At 40.2% G+C, this 12,748-nt stretch overlaps 1 protein-coding gene across 1 annotated transcript in view; it reads right to left on the bottom strand.

The window, feature by feature from the left end:
- The window catches only part of LOC136866115 (nose resistant to fluoxetine protein 6), a 196,728-nt gene that overhangs the window by 40,921 nt on the left and 143,059 nt on the right, over nt 1-12,748 (bottom strand). The window contains exon 5 of the mRNA XM_067142797.2: nt 4,658-4,743. Coding sequence (XP_066998898.2) covers nt 4,658-4,743 — 86 coding nt within the window. The remainder of the gene's footprint in view (nt 1-4,657; nt 4,744-12,748) is intronic.

Raw genomic sequence — 12,748 nt, 5'->3', positions numbered from 1 at the left:
CCTTCGAAAGCCATTAACTGGGGCAGAACAATGTATTGGTATCGTCTATTTTCATAAAGTTTACTCTGATTGTTATTTTTCTTTGTCGACATGACATAATAATTTGTTTCTCTCCTTTTCCAACTTTAATTGTTTTTATTTAAATAAATATCCGGTCAGGAAAATTATTTCTTTCATTTCAAGTAGATAATATCTTCCTCTTACCCTGCCGATCAGAAGAAGATGTGACTACGACGGACAGCAACCACTACCTGAGATCAAGAAGACTTCATGCGGTATGGTCATTATACTGAAATCCTGGTATCGTCGACGGCAAGGGTACAATAGATGTATTGAATCTCCCCCATGACGCAGTGTAAGCATCTGGTAAGTTTCTAAGTAACTGTTTTACATACTTTCTTTCTTTCTTTCTTTCTTTCTTTCTTAATCCGTGAACCGTCCAGGGTTCGCTTTACCCTCGGATTCAGCTAGGGATCCCACCTCTACCGTCTCAAGGGCAGTGTCCTGGAGAGTGAAACTTTGGCTCGGGGATACAACTGGGGAGGTTTTACCTGCCATTCTGAACAGGGGATTTACGGTGGAATGGGAAGATTGTAAGTGATAGACAAGGTAGCCTTAGGTACCAACCCGGTATTTGCCTGGAGAAGAAGTGAGAAACCAAGGAAAACCACTTCGAGGATGGCTCAGGAGAGAATCGAAACTGGCCCCTACTCATTTGACATCCCGAGGCTGAGTGTACCCCGTTCCAATCCTCGTATCACTTTTCATAATTCGTGGCGGAGCCGGGAATCGAACTTGGAACTCCGGGGGTGGCAGCTAATCACACTGACCATTAAACCACTGAGGCGGACAGTTTTACATACACTGAAGAACATGTTTCTGTGGGCAGGTTTTTATGTCGGCACAAGTAAAGTGCAGTAAGTAATTACAGTGCCGTTAAGTTCCATTTTCAACAATATTGTAAAGAACGGAAGCATATTATATTTTACATAGCATGAAATAGAAGTAATTTTTATCGTTGCAATCAGTACCGTAGTCTTTCTTCACCTAGATATACACTCACTGATGAAAAAAATGAGCACCTACAAGGAGAGGAGGAAGTTAAATGAAACTTCACATGTTGAGAAGTTATATGACTTTTGTTCAGTGATTACAAAATCAAGTGAAACGTACACAACTAAGTTGGCAGTACTAACAAACTGCTGGTCCCTTGTCATTGGGATGTTGCACCCTCTTAGGCCAGAATGCATGCAGTGATTCGGTTAGGTAGGATATCATACAGGTATTCTGTCCTGAGGCATGTTGATCCACACGAGTTGTAAATGGCCATCGGTATCCCGGATATTGGCATTGGGACGGAGCTGACGTCCGAGTTGAACCCACACATGCAATTTCGGGGAGAGATCGGGACGGGGATCATGGAGACCAAGGGCGTACCTCAACATCATGCAGGCAGTTCATAGATATACGTGCCACTATGCACGAGCTTTGTCCTGTTGAAAGAAGGTACCAAGATACTGTCTCACGAGAGGTAACACATGAGGACGCAGAATGTTCGTGACGCGCCGTTGAGCCGTCAGTCTTCTTGAGTCTTGAATCACTACCAGAGGTGACGTGAAGTCACATCCAATGACTATTTTAAAGTTTTTTTATTTCTTCTTTCTTTCTTTCGTTTTGGCCAACTGTGGACCACGTTATTCGATTTCAGCTGCTTCTGAGCTTTGATCTGCGCCCAGTAATCCTTCATACTTTCTCAATGCAACCGTCTTCCCTCTTCCGTCCATGGTGTTTGGGTCTGAAAACTAACTTTTTCTTGGAAACTCTTTATGTTCTTTATTTTTGACTTGTACGTTTCCCTGTTGCTTATTTCCGATCCTTGTATTCCCATTGCTGTCAGGTCCTTCTTCACTTCCAGATGCCAGCGTACCACAGTTTCCTTGTTCTCAAAAGACCCTACTATCTGGCTGATCAGTCTTCCCGGGTCCATTCTGTAGATGTGTCCAAAGAACATGGCTCTCCTCTTCCGGATGGTGTCTAAGATCTTTTATATCTTGCGGTACAGTGTTTGGTTTTCTTTCTTTCTGTATGATCCATCCTCTGTTCTTTGGGCTCCCAGTATCTTCCTTAGAATTTTTCGCTCCACCAGTTCTAACTTCTTGACCAATCCTACATTTATCAGGTTCAAATATTCAGCTGCATATAAGGCTTCTGGACGTATCACTGTCTGGTAATGTCTGAGTTTTGCATTGATTGAGATCTTCTTCTTGTTTTAGGTGTTCATAGCTTGTATGCCAAATTCATTTTGTTGATTCTCAATATCAGTGCCTCTTTCTCTGACAGGTTATTATCTATCCACTCTGCAAGATATTTTAATTCCTCTACTTTCCGAATCCTCCCTCCCTCCACTGTCATCCCTCTGGGTGCTGTTTCGATGTTGGTCATGTACTGTGTCTTCTCGAAGGAGATCCGTAAGCCTGCCTTGCTTGTTCCTGAGCTGGGCAATCTGGTTCCGTGCCTCCTCTATTGACTTTGACAGAAACACAATGTCATCCGCAAAGGCTAGGCAGTCGACTACAGTCCCTCTATTCTTATATCCCACCTATTCCTTGCAATTTCTTGCGCCACCCGCTAATGGCCTTGTCAAGAACATAGTTGAATTGAAGGGGAGAAAGTCCATCTCCCTGTCTGACCTCTGTTTTAATCCTAAAGGATTCTGATAGTATCCCCCTGCACGTGACCTTGGATGTTGTGTCAGTCAGAGTCTGTTTAATGAGTTCTGTCGTCTTCCTATCTAGACCCATTTCTTCTACGATACGGATCAGTGTTTCTCTATCTACCGAATCGTAGGCCTTCTTGAAGTCCACAAATGTAGCAAGAATTTCTTGTTCCTCTGTTTCTGGTATGCTGTGATCAACTTCAGGTTCAGGATCTGTTTCGCACATGACCTTCCCTTTATTTATTTATGTATTTAATGAATTATTATATACAGCCTATAGGGGCCATTTTAAACGAATAAAATGGCAAATTAGACAAGTACAATAAGATAACAATCGTTATAGAAAACAATATTGAGTATCAACAGTAAATAAACAGCGATAACAATGTAACAATAAAGGCAACGATAACTGGCAAGGGTCGGTTACAGAGTTAACAAGAAGAAAGGTCGTGGTTGCATGGGTGGAAGAAAATGGAAACCAGGAGAGGACTTCAAAGGAACCTTTCATTTTGTTTTTGAAGGATGCAAAGGGTGTGAATATGTCATTATCCGGTAGTGAGTTACCAACAGTTGGGAGATGGTGGAAGATAGAGCGTTGTTGTAAGTTTAGGCGTGGAAGGGACATGATGAATATGCCGGTTGTGTGTAGGGCGTGGAAACAGATAGGTCTTATGGTGAAAACGGGACAGGGAAGTGCTAGGGGTGGGAAGGAAGCGACCGTGGCCTTAATTAAGGTACAGCCCAAGCATTTGCCTGGTGTTAATGTGGGGAAAACACGGAAAACTGTTCAGGGCTGCCAACAGTGGGGTTCGAATTCACTATTTCCCGAATGCAAGCTCACAGCTGCGCGCCTCTAACTGCACGGCCAAGAGGAGTGGATTGGGTAAATGCACAACTACCTACCTGGATTTGTTCTGTACTCATGAAAAAATTTGACCTATAGTCTCTGACAGATCTTTACGTTCCATGACCCAAAGACACTGGAATAATAATAATAATAATAATAATAATAATAATAATAATTTTTTTTGCTAGGGGCTTTACGTCGCACCGACACAGATAGGTCTTATGGCGACGATGGGATAGGAAAGGCCTAGGAGTTGGAAGGAAGCGGCCGTGGCCTTAATTAAGGTACAGCCCCAGCATTTGCCTGGTGTGAAAATGGGAAACCACGGAAAACCATTTTCAGGGCTGCCGATAGTGGGATTCGAACCTACTATCTCCCGGATGCAAGCTCACAGCCGCGCGCAATAATAATAATAATAATAATAATAATAATAATAATAATAATAATAATAATAATAATAATAATAATCGTATGACCTCAGCTACCGTGTGCAGACATTTCAATTTGACGCCATCTGGCTGTCTGCTCGTCAATTTCGACGTTCCGTTTTACTCTAGGCCTACTAGATGGCGGACCGAGTAAACCGAAACTCTCTTGGGCGTCTGTGGCTGAGATTTAATGAATTTTGTCGGGTAAACACCAAATGTGTCACCAGAGATCTTTTACATGGCGACATCGTACGACATGGAGTGTCGAATGGACTTTTCTCCGCCCTTCAATAATCCGACTACCTCAGCCGGATTTGAACCCGCTATCTTGGGATCCGAAGGCCGACACTCTACCATTGATCCACAGAGGCAGCTAAATACACTGGAAATGGTCGGTTACGGAACATAAGGTGCCTTTCAAGGTAATGTTTTGGATATTTGGGCCGCAAAACTAGTCTAAAACAACATTAGTTTCCACAGTTGAATCGGAATGCAAATTTTCAATTTAGATGGTTGGTTCCTATCCTCATTTTAATTGTTCATATCCCCTTTATGAATATTGGACAGCAGTTTTCGTACATTCTGTTTAAGAATCCCGATTTTAATTGGGTCATAGACGCAGTGTAAGGAGTTTCCGTTTTTAGGAGAACATGAATGACGTCTTACCTTCACACCTAGGGGAGTGAGACTTGGCGTTCCTGTCCCGTATGGTGGCGACTACAGCGACTATTGCCAGCAGCCCGAACACTGACCTGTAAACAAGACCGTTTCTTAACATCACCTTAGGCACACGAATCTATAAATTACATGAATTATAAAATACCACAGATTTAAAGCAACGAGACTGCCTTATTCATCTGCAAAGGGTTTCGTAATTTGTTCTTAAATGGGAGGAAAAAGGACAAAAGGTGGTCTAACGTTACATTAACTTGTAGGTTTACGGCAACGCTGGGATAGGAAAGAGCTAGGATTGCGAGGGTTTAGTCTAGGTACAGCCTTGGTGGTTACCTAGTGTAAAAATGGAAAAAGCACGGAAAAATTTAGGGCTGCTGACCGTAGGGTTTGAATCTACTACCTCCTGAATGCGAACATATTACTACATGACTCGAACAATATAACCAAGTCTGTATGAAGGTTTTGATGTTTCTTCATGAATTGTGTATTGAGACATCATCCTCAACAGCCTCGTGTACTTAGTATGAGTGAAACCTGTATGATATAATCTGTGTTGAGTAGCCGAACATACTACATTTAAAATCCCTTATCTAGTTATCTTCCTTCTTCTTCTTCTTTTTTTTTTGCGAGTTGGGTCTACTGCGGACCATGAGAAACTTGGTTTGCTGGTTAGTCTTTTCTTCTCTTCGCAGACGTTCCTTCTCAAGTCCTGGTGAACTTCCCGAATGCAGGTAGGTAGGTTGTGATTTCCGTTTCTCTTGGAGGATGGTAATTTTGTTCGCTAGCCTGTCGGTACCAGCTCTTTTAGGCCTTCATTTCACCTTCTCCGCTATGTACCGTCGTTATTTTCTCCGATCCGAGAATCTTCCTTAAGATTTTCCTTTCTTCTGTAGGTCCTATAATTTCCTTTCCATGTTATTCCATATTCTGAAATATAACCTAACCCCATAGCACTACAACCCTGAAGAGCCTTGGCCTACCAAGCGACCGTTGCTCAATCCAAAGGCCTGCAGATTACGAGGTGTTGTCTGGTCAGCACGACGGATCCTCTCGGCCGTTATTATTGGCTTTCTAGACCGGGTCTGAAATATAGCGTCCTACTTAACAACCATGATGTAGCCCTAATGTCTGCTCTTCGCGTTTCAATAGATCTCTCATTTGTTATAACTAGTCTATATCTATTCTGTATTAACCTATGTTCTAATATTTTCTCTCTGGCTTGTCCTTTATTTTTATTTATCAAGCCCATTTCGTTGGATGCATTTCATTTTTTTTTTTTTTTGCTAGGGGCTTTACGTCGCACCAACACAGATAGGTCTTATGGCAACGATGGGATAGGAAAGGCTAGGATTTGGAAGAAAGCGGCCGCGGACTTAATTAAGGTACAGCCCCAACATTTGCCTGATGTGAAAATGGGAAACCACGGAAAACCATCTTCAGGGCTGCCGACAGTGGGATTCGAAACCTCTATCTCCCGGATGCAAGGATCCAATTCATAAGACATTTAAATATATTTTTATTTCTGAGATCAAGCTAGTGTGCTCGATCCTGGCTCAGTCCGATGGTATTTGACGGTACTCAAATGTGCCAGGCTTGTGTCGGTAGACCTATTGATACGTTAAAGAATTCGTGCGGAACAAAAACCAGTGCCTAGTCATTTTCAGAAATCATGAAAAAATGTTAGTGGGACGTGAAAACTTTAACTTTAATAATAATAATAATAATAATAATAATAATAATAATAATAATAATTTTTTTGCTAGTTGCTTTACGTCGCACCGACACAGATAGGTGTTATGGCGACGATGGGACAGGGAAGGGCTAGGAGTGGGAAGGAAGCGGCCGTGTCTTTAATTAATGTGTGCAAATGGGAAACCACGGAAAACCATCTTTAGGGCTGCTGACAGTGGGGTTCGAACCTAGTATCTCCCGAATACTGGATACTGGCCGCACTTAAGCGACTGCAGCTATCGAGCTCGGTAATAATAATAATAATAATAATAATAATAATAATAATAATAATTATAATAATGATAATAATAGCCGTACCCAGAAGGTGAGATCGTGTATAACGGTGCTGCGGCTTATATCCACTTATACAGAAGACCTGCGCTTCGTTCGTGCCTTCCAAGGTATATTTGTGGCTTTACTTTGAGTGATAAGTTTGTGTTAGTGTTATCCAATGTTTTAGGGCCATGTATATTATTAATTTAGTGCTGAAAATGTCAACCATCTTGTGAATTGTTACATTTGTTCCAGAGATAACACTACCTAGAGAGTCACTAGTTATATATGGCTGAAATCTTTGCCCTAATTGTCACACATTTTGTTTCTTTTGTAATTACTCCCATGGAAACCACGAAAAAGATATGCACTATCTCGGCGTTGCCTAGGACACACAGCCTGCCAGTACTGTCAGCCATCTTTAAGACGGGCAATATGAGGCTTTTATACTGGACAGCATATTACGTGGGGGTTTAGCTCCGAACTGAAAGAGTAAGACCTAAGCACAATTCTGCGTGAGACACTGGGGTGGAGGCACCTCAACCCCGACACGGTGCGTCCCAATGGCTTGTAGGAGAAGTTCCTGTAGATATGCAGAACAGATGTGAATAAGGCTTAGCCAAATAAGCACTCGTGGATCACCTGAGAAAAACTGTCAACTGCCTCGACGGCAGAAGAGGATATATCCCAATGGCAGAAATGGAAGAACCGATACAAAACCTCTTTGCGTCTGACTTGAAGCAAGCGGCAAAGTGGTCAGCGTCTGTTCACCAGAGGTGCGGCTTGTCAACGTGCTCCCTTGTTCTAAACCACTAGCGATAGCTAGAAGATTGATTACAAACAATCATGACTCGTATAAGTAAAGACAACATTACCCCACGCTAAAGTGGCAACCAAGCATTCGGATTCCGGGGAGCTTGGACTTCTACAAGAGAGCAAGTCGGAGTGCTCTTGTAAACTTCCACAGAAAACACACACTTACATTGGCACTTTCAACATTCATATACTGATTCAAACAGGAAAACTATACAATCTCACAACAGAACTCACGAAGCAGAAAATCCAAATTCTGGCCCTGCAAGAAACACGTTTCACAGATTCAAAAACTATAGAGTACAATAAATACAGAAGCTTCAAAAGTGGAACAAACAAGAACATTGGCAAGGGAGCAGCACTATTTGGCATGACCTTCATTGTAGACAAGAAAGTTTTAGAACCCATAAAAGAGGCGAAACCCATCAACAATAGGGTTAAGATTTTAAGAATCAAACACACCAACAAAAGCTACACCTTCATTAATATCCATGCACTATCAAATGATGACAATAAGAAAGTGCCAGAAAAACGGAAAGATTCTGGGAAGAATTTGAAACAGAGATGGCCAAAATACCAAAAGATGATATGAAAATTCTACTGGGTGATTTGAATGCACACATTGGCAGGGAACGCAAATAAAAGAAGACTGTGGGAGACTCTCCGGCACACAGGTTCACCAGTAATAATGGTACTCGTATCAATGGGTTATGTCAACAAAACAACTTGAAAGTTATGCCAACTTCAGTCCAGAAACATTCCTAAAATTAAGGCGATCACCCTTCCACCATTTAGAATTTCAGATTGATCATGTGGCAAATACCATACGATTATCAAAAGGAAATTCATGATGTGCAAGTGCGCAGAGGTGCTAACATCGATTCGGAACATCATTTAAACAGGATCAAAATTAAATTCACACCCAAAAGAAAATTCAAAAGAAAACGCCGGTAATCCCAAAATCTGAACTACAAAAAATCAAAGACTCCAAAATAACACAATAATGGGAAGAACAACCTGCAGAAAATTGGGAGAAATTTCAAAATTAGACCATCAAAGCAGCGAAAGATCTCATCCCTCTTCACAAAAAACCAAAAACACCCTTGGTGGAGTCAAGAATGTGTGAGCGCACTAGAAGAAAGGAAAAAGCATTTCAAAACTACAATTGCAAGAAATCAGAAGAAACACAGAAGAAATTTTTCGAGGTTCGAAAACAATCATCAAAGATTTTCAGATAAAATAAACGGAAATACGTCAAAAGTCAACTGAAATCAATTAAAGACGATTTTAAAAATTATAACACGCACGATTTTTAGAATACCTTCGCGAACCAAATTAAAGGATTTTCTCCACAAAACCTTTGCTTTCGGAAACAAGATGGTAAAATGGCCTTAACGAATACAGAAAATAGCCAAGAACTAGCCACGTATTTTTCACAGCTTTTAAATTGTCCAGAACCTACAGATAGAGTCAAGAAAATACAGCCAAAAATCACACTAGAAAATTCGTCACCACCAACAAAAGAAGAAATTTAGTTACACATCAAGACACTTAAAACAACGAAGCATAAGGGGAGGACGGAATTTACCTACGATAATTATGCCATTTACAATAAAATACAAAAGTTGAAAACTAGAAAAGCGGCAGGAATTAATATTTCTGGGGATATACTAAAGACAATGGGTTGGGATACAGTATCATATTTGAAGTACTTATTTGATTATTATTGTTTGCATGAAGGAGCTATACCAAATGAAAGGAGAGTTGCTATAGTAGCTCCTGTGTACAAAGGAAAGGGTGATAGACATAAAGCTGAAAATTACAGGCCAGTAAGTATGACATGCATTCATGTAAGCTTTATGGAAGCATTCTTTCTGATTATATTAGACATGTTTGCGAAATTAATAACTGTTTCGATAGAAGGCAGTTCGGGTTTAGGAAAGGTTATTCCACTGAAGCTCAACTTGCAGGATTCCAGCAAGATATAGCAGATATCTTGGATTCAGGAAGTCAAATGGCCTGTATCGGGATTGAACTGTCTGAAGCATTTGATAGGGTGCATCATGGGAGACTACTGGCAGAAATGAGTACAATTAGACTAGACAAAAGAGTGAATGAATGGGTTGCTATATTCTAAAAAATAAATCTCTGAGAATAAGAGTAGGCGAAGCTTTATCTGACCCTATAATAATTAAGAGGGGAATTCCTCAAGGCAGTAGTATTGGACCTTTATGTCTTCTTACATACATAAATGATATGAGTAAAGAATTGGAATCAGAGAAAAGGCTTTTTGCAAGAATGTGAACAAATGGAAAATGACCTCGATAATATTGTGAGATGGACTGCAGGCAATGGTATGGTGAAAAACGGGGTTAAAAGTCAGGTTGTGAGTTTCACAAATAGGAAAAGTCCTCTCAGTTTTAAATTACTGCTTTGATGGGATGAATGTTCCTTATGAGGATCACTGTAAGTACCTAGGTGTTAATTTAAGGAAAAATCTTCATTGGGGTAATCACATAAGTGGGATTGTAAACAAAGGGTACAGATCTCTTCACAATGTTATGAGGGTGCTTAGGGGTTGTAGTTAGGATGTAAAGGAGAGGGCATATAAGTCTCTGGTAAGACCCCAAATAGAGTAAGGTTCCAGTGTATGGGGCCCTCACCAGGATTACTTGATTCAAGAACTGGAAAACATCCAAAGAAAAGCAGCTCGATCTGTTCTGGGTGATTTCTGAGAAAAGAGTAGCCTTACCAAAATGTTGCAAAGTTTGAGCTGGGAGGACTTGGGAGAAGACGAACTGCTCGACTAAGTGGTATGTTCCGAGCTGTTAATGGAGAGATGGCGTGGAATGATATTAGTAGACGAATATGTTTGAGAGGTGTCTTTAAAAGTAGGAATTATCACAATAGGAAGATAAAGTTGGAATTCAAGAGGACAAATTGGGGCAAATATTCGTTTAAGGGAAGGGGTGTTAGGGATCGGAATAACTTACTAAGGGAGATGTTCAATAAACTTCCAATTTATCTGAAATCATTCAAGAAAATGTTAGGAAAGCAACAGATAGGGAATCTGCCCCCTGCCCTACTGCCCTAAATACAGATCAATAGTGACTGATTGATTGATTGATTGATTGATTGATTGATTGATTGATTGATTGATTGATTGATTGATTGATTGATTGATTGATTGATTGATTGATTGATTGATTGATTGATTGATTGATTGATTGATTGATTGATTGATTGATTGATTGATAGCTGAACGTTTGAAAAATGTAGGTCCAAATTCACTCAGAGAAATTACACAAATGATTCAAAACATTTGGAAAACTGAAAATCTCCCGGATGACTGGAAGATTGCTTTAATCCATCCACTACATAAAAGAGGTGATAAATCAGATTTAAATAATTATAGAGTGATCTGTCTTGTATCTGTCACCTACAAAATTTTATCAGCATGTCTCTTGCAAAAAACACATAAGCAATTACAACCCAAATTAGCTGAATATCAATCAGGATTCAGACCAAATGAGCCATGCCCCGAACAAATTTTTAACCTCAAAACCATACTCAAAATGCGACCTCTCAGACAAAAACCCCTCATATGAATATTTGTAGATTTCAAAAAGGCTTACGATTCGACTGACGGGTCCTCACTGTTCCAAATTTTAGAAGAGAGGGGCTGGATGCCGAGTCTCGAGAAGTTATAAAACAATCGCTGGCGGGCACGAAATCTAAAGTAAAATTTATGGGGGAAATCTCAAAACTCTTCAACATTCAAACAAGTGTGAGACAAGGCGGTGAACTGCCTCCTATTCTTTTCAACATCGTCCTAGACAAGGTTATTGAAGAATGGGGAAAACTCAAGAAATTTGAGTTTTGGAAGACAATCCGTCTGGGCTTTCCCAAAGATAACCTCTACATACCATACCTCGCTTTTTCAGATGGTCTAGCGATACTAACAGAGGATGAGGAATCTGCCGTTAAACAGCACGAGATACTTGAAGAAAGTGCAGCAAAGGTGGGACTGCAAATATCGTTTGAGAAAACTAAATTCTTATGTTCAAAGATAGTTATCAAGATCCTGAGAACAACACACAATTGACAGAGTTCCTTACTTTAAATACCTCGGAGAATTTTATCGAGCCGACAGGGCTTGAAAAGATCTCACAACTAACTCGTCTCCAAAAAAGTAAAAGAGCATTAGGGTTAGTTCAAAACATCTACAACAAAAAATTCATGTCAAGTCATACAAAATTTCGGCATTACAACACTGTCATGAAACCAACAGTCCTTTACGCAAGTGAAACACTGACACTGAACAAGAACTTGAAGAAATCAAAAAGGAAGAGAGGAATATCATTAAGAAAATCTTAGGAGCAAGATACACCCAAGATGGTTACAGGTTACAATCAATCAAAACAACAGAAAAGTCTCCAAACATCGAAAGTGACATTAGGAAAAGACGAATGAAATTCTTCGGCCATCTGACTAGATTACCAGAAAATCGATTGACGAAAAGGATAATAGATTATGTAACCTCGCTTAAAAACTCAACACCCTGGCTTAACGAACTTCGAAAGGACCTAAAAACGCAAACATAAGTTCAACGGACAGTCTAGAAAGAGAAATCTTTAGACACAAATTAGACAACTGGGAGGCTACATCGGAGCAACCACAACAAAAACAATACAGACCAAAGTGGTCGGAAGAACGTAAACAAGCCTTCTCGGAGATAATGAAAACCGATTGGAAAAGCAAGGAGAACCCACAGAAGAATTGACTGAGTTATTTGGTTAACGCCTTCCAATATTGGGAGAATTCGCTAATAATAATAATAATAATAATAATAATAATAATAATAATAATAATAATAATAATAATAATAATAATAATAATAACTGACATAGACATATGTGCTAGAAAGCACAATGGTCCTTCATTCCATCTTCAAGCTGTAGTTTTCCTTGCTCCTTCCTTTCCTACGAGATATTCCTTAGCCTTTGATTTCTTTTTAGCCGTTCTTCTGCAGAAATCTTAGGCCATTCTAGGTGGGATTGGGGAAGTCTTTTACCTCTAAGGTCCTCGTTGTAACACCCTTTCTGTTCTAGACATCTTCCGTTGAAGGCAGGGAGGTTGCGACTTCCATTATTCTTGAAGGGTGATAATTTTATTCGCTAGCCTGTCCGTCTCCGCACTCTTAATGTCGTAATCGAGTTAGCGGTGATACACTGGGCATCGGTCCAAGCATAATTCATTTACTAC

This window comes from Anabrus simplex, chromosome 3, assembly GCF_040414725.1.
Source record: "Anabrus simplex isolate iqAnaSimp1 chromosome 3, ASM4041472v1, whole genome shotgun sequence".
Lineage (NCBI taxonomy): Eukaryota > Metazoa > Arthropoda > Insecta > Orthoptera > Tettigoniidae > Anabrus > Anabrus simplex.
The sequence above is the reverse complement of the archived record's forward strand: the minus strand, read 5'-3'. Positions and strand labels throughout refer to the sequence as shown.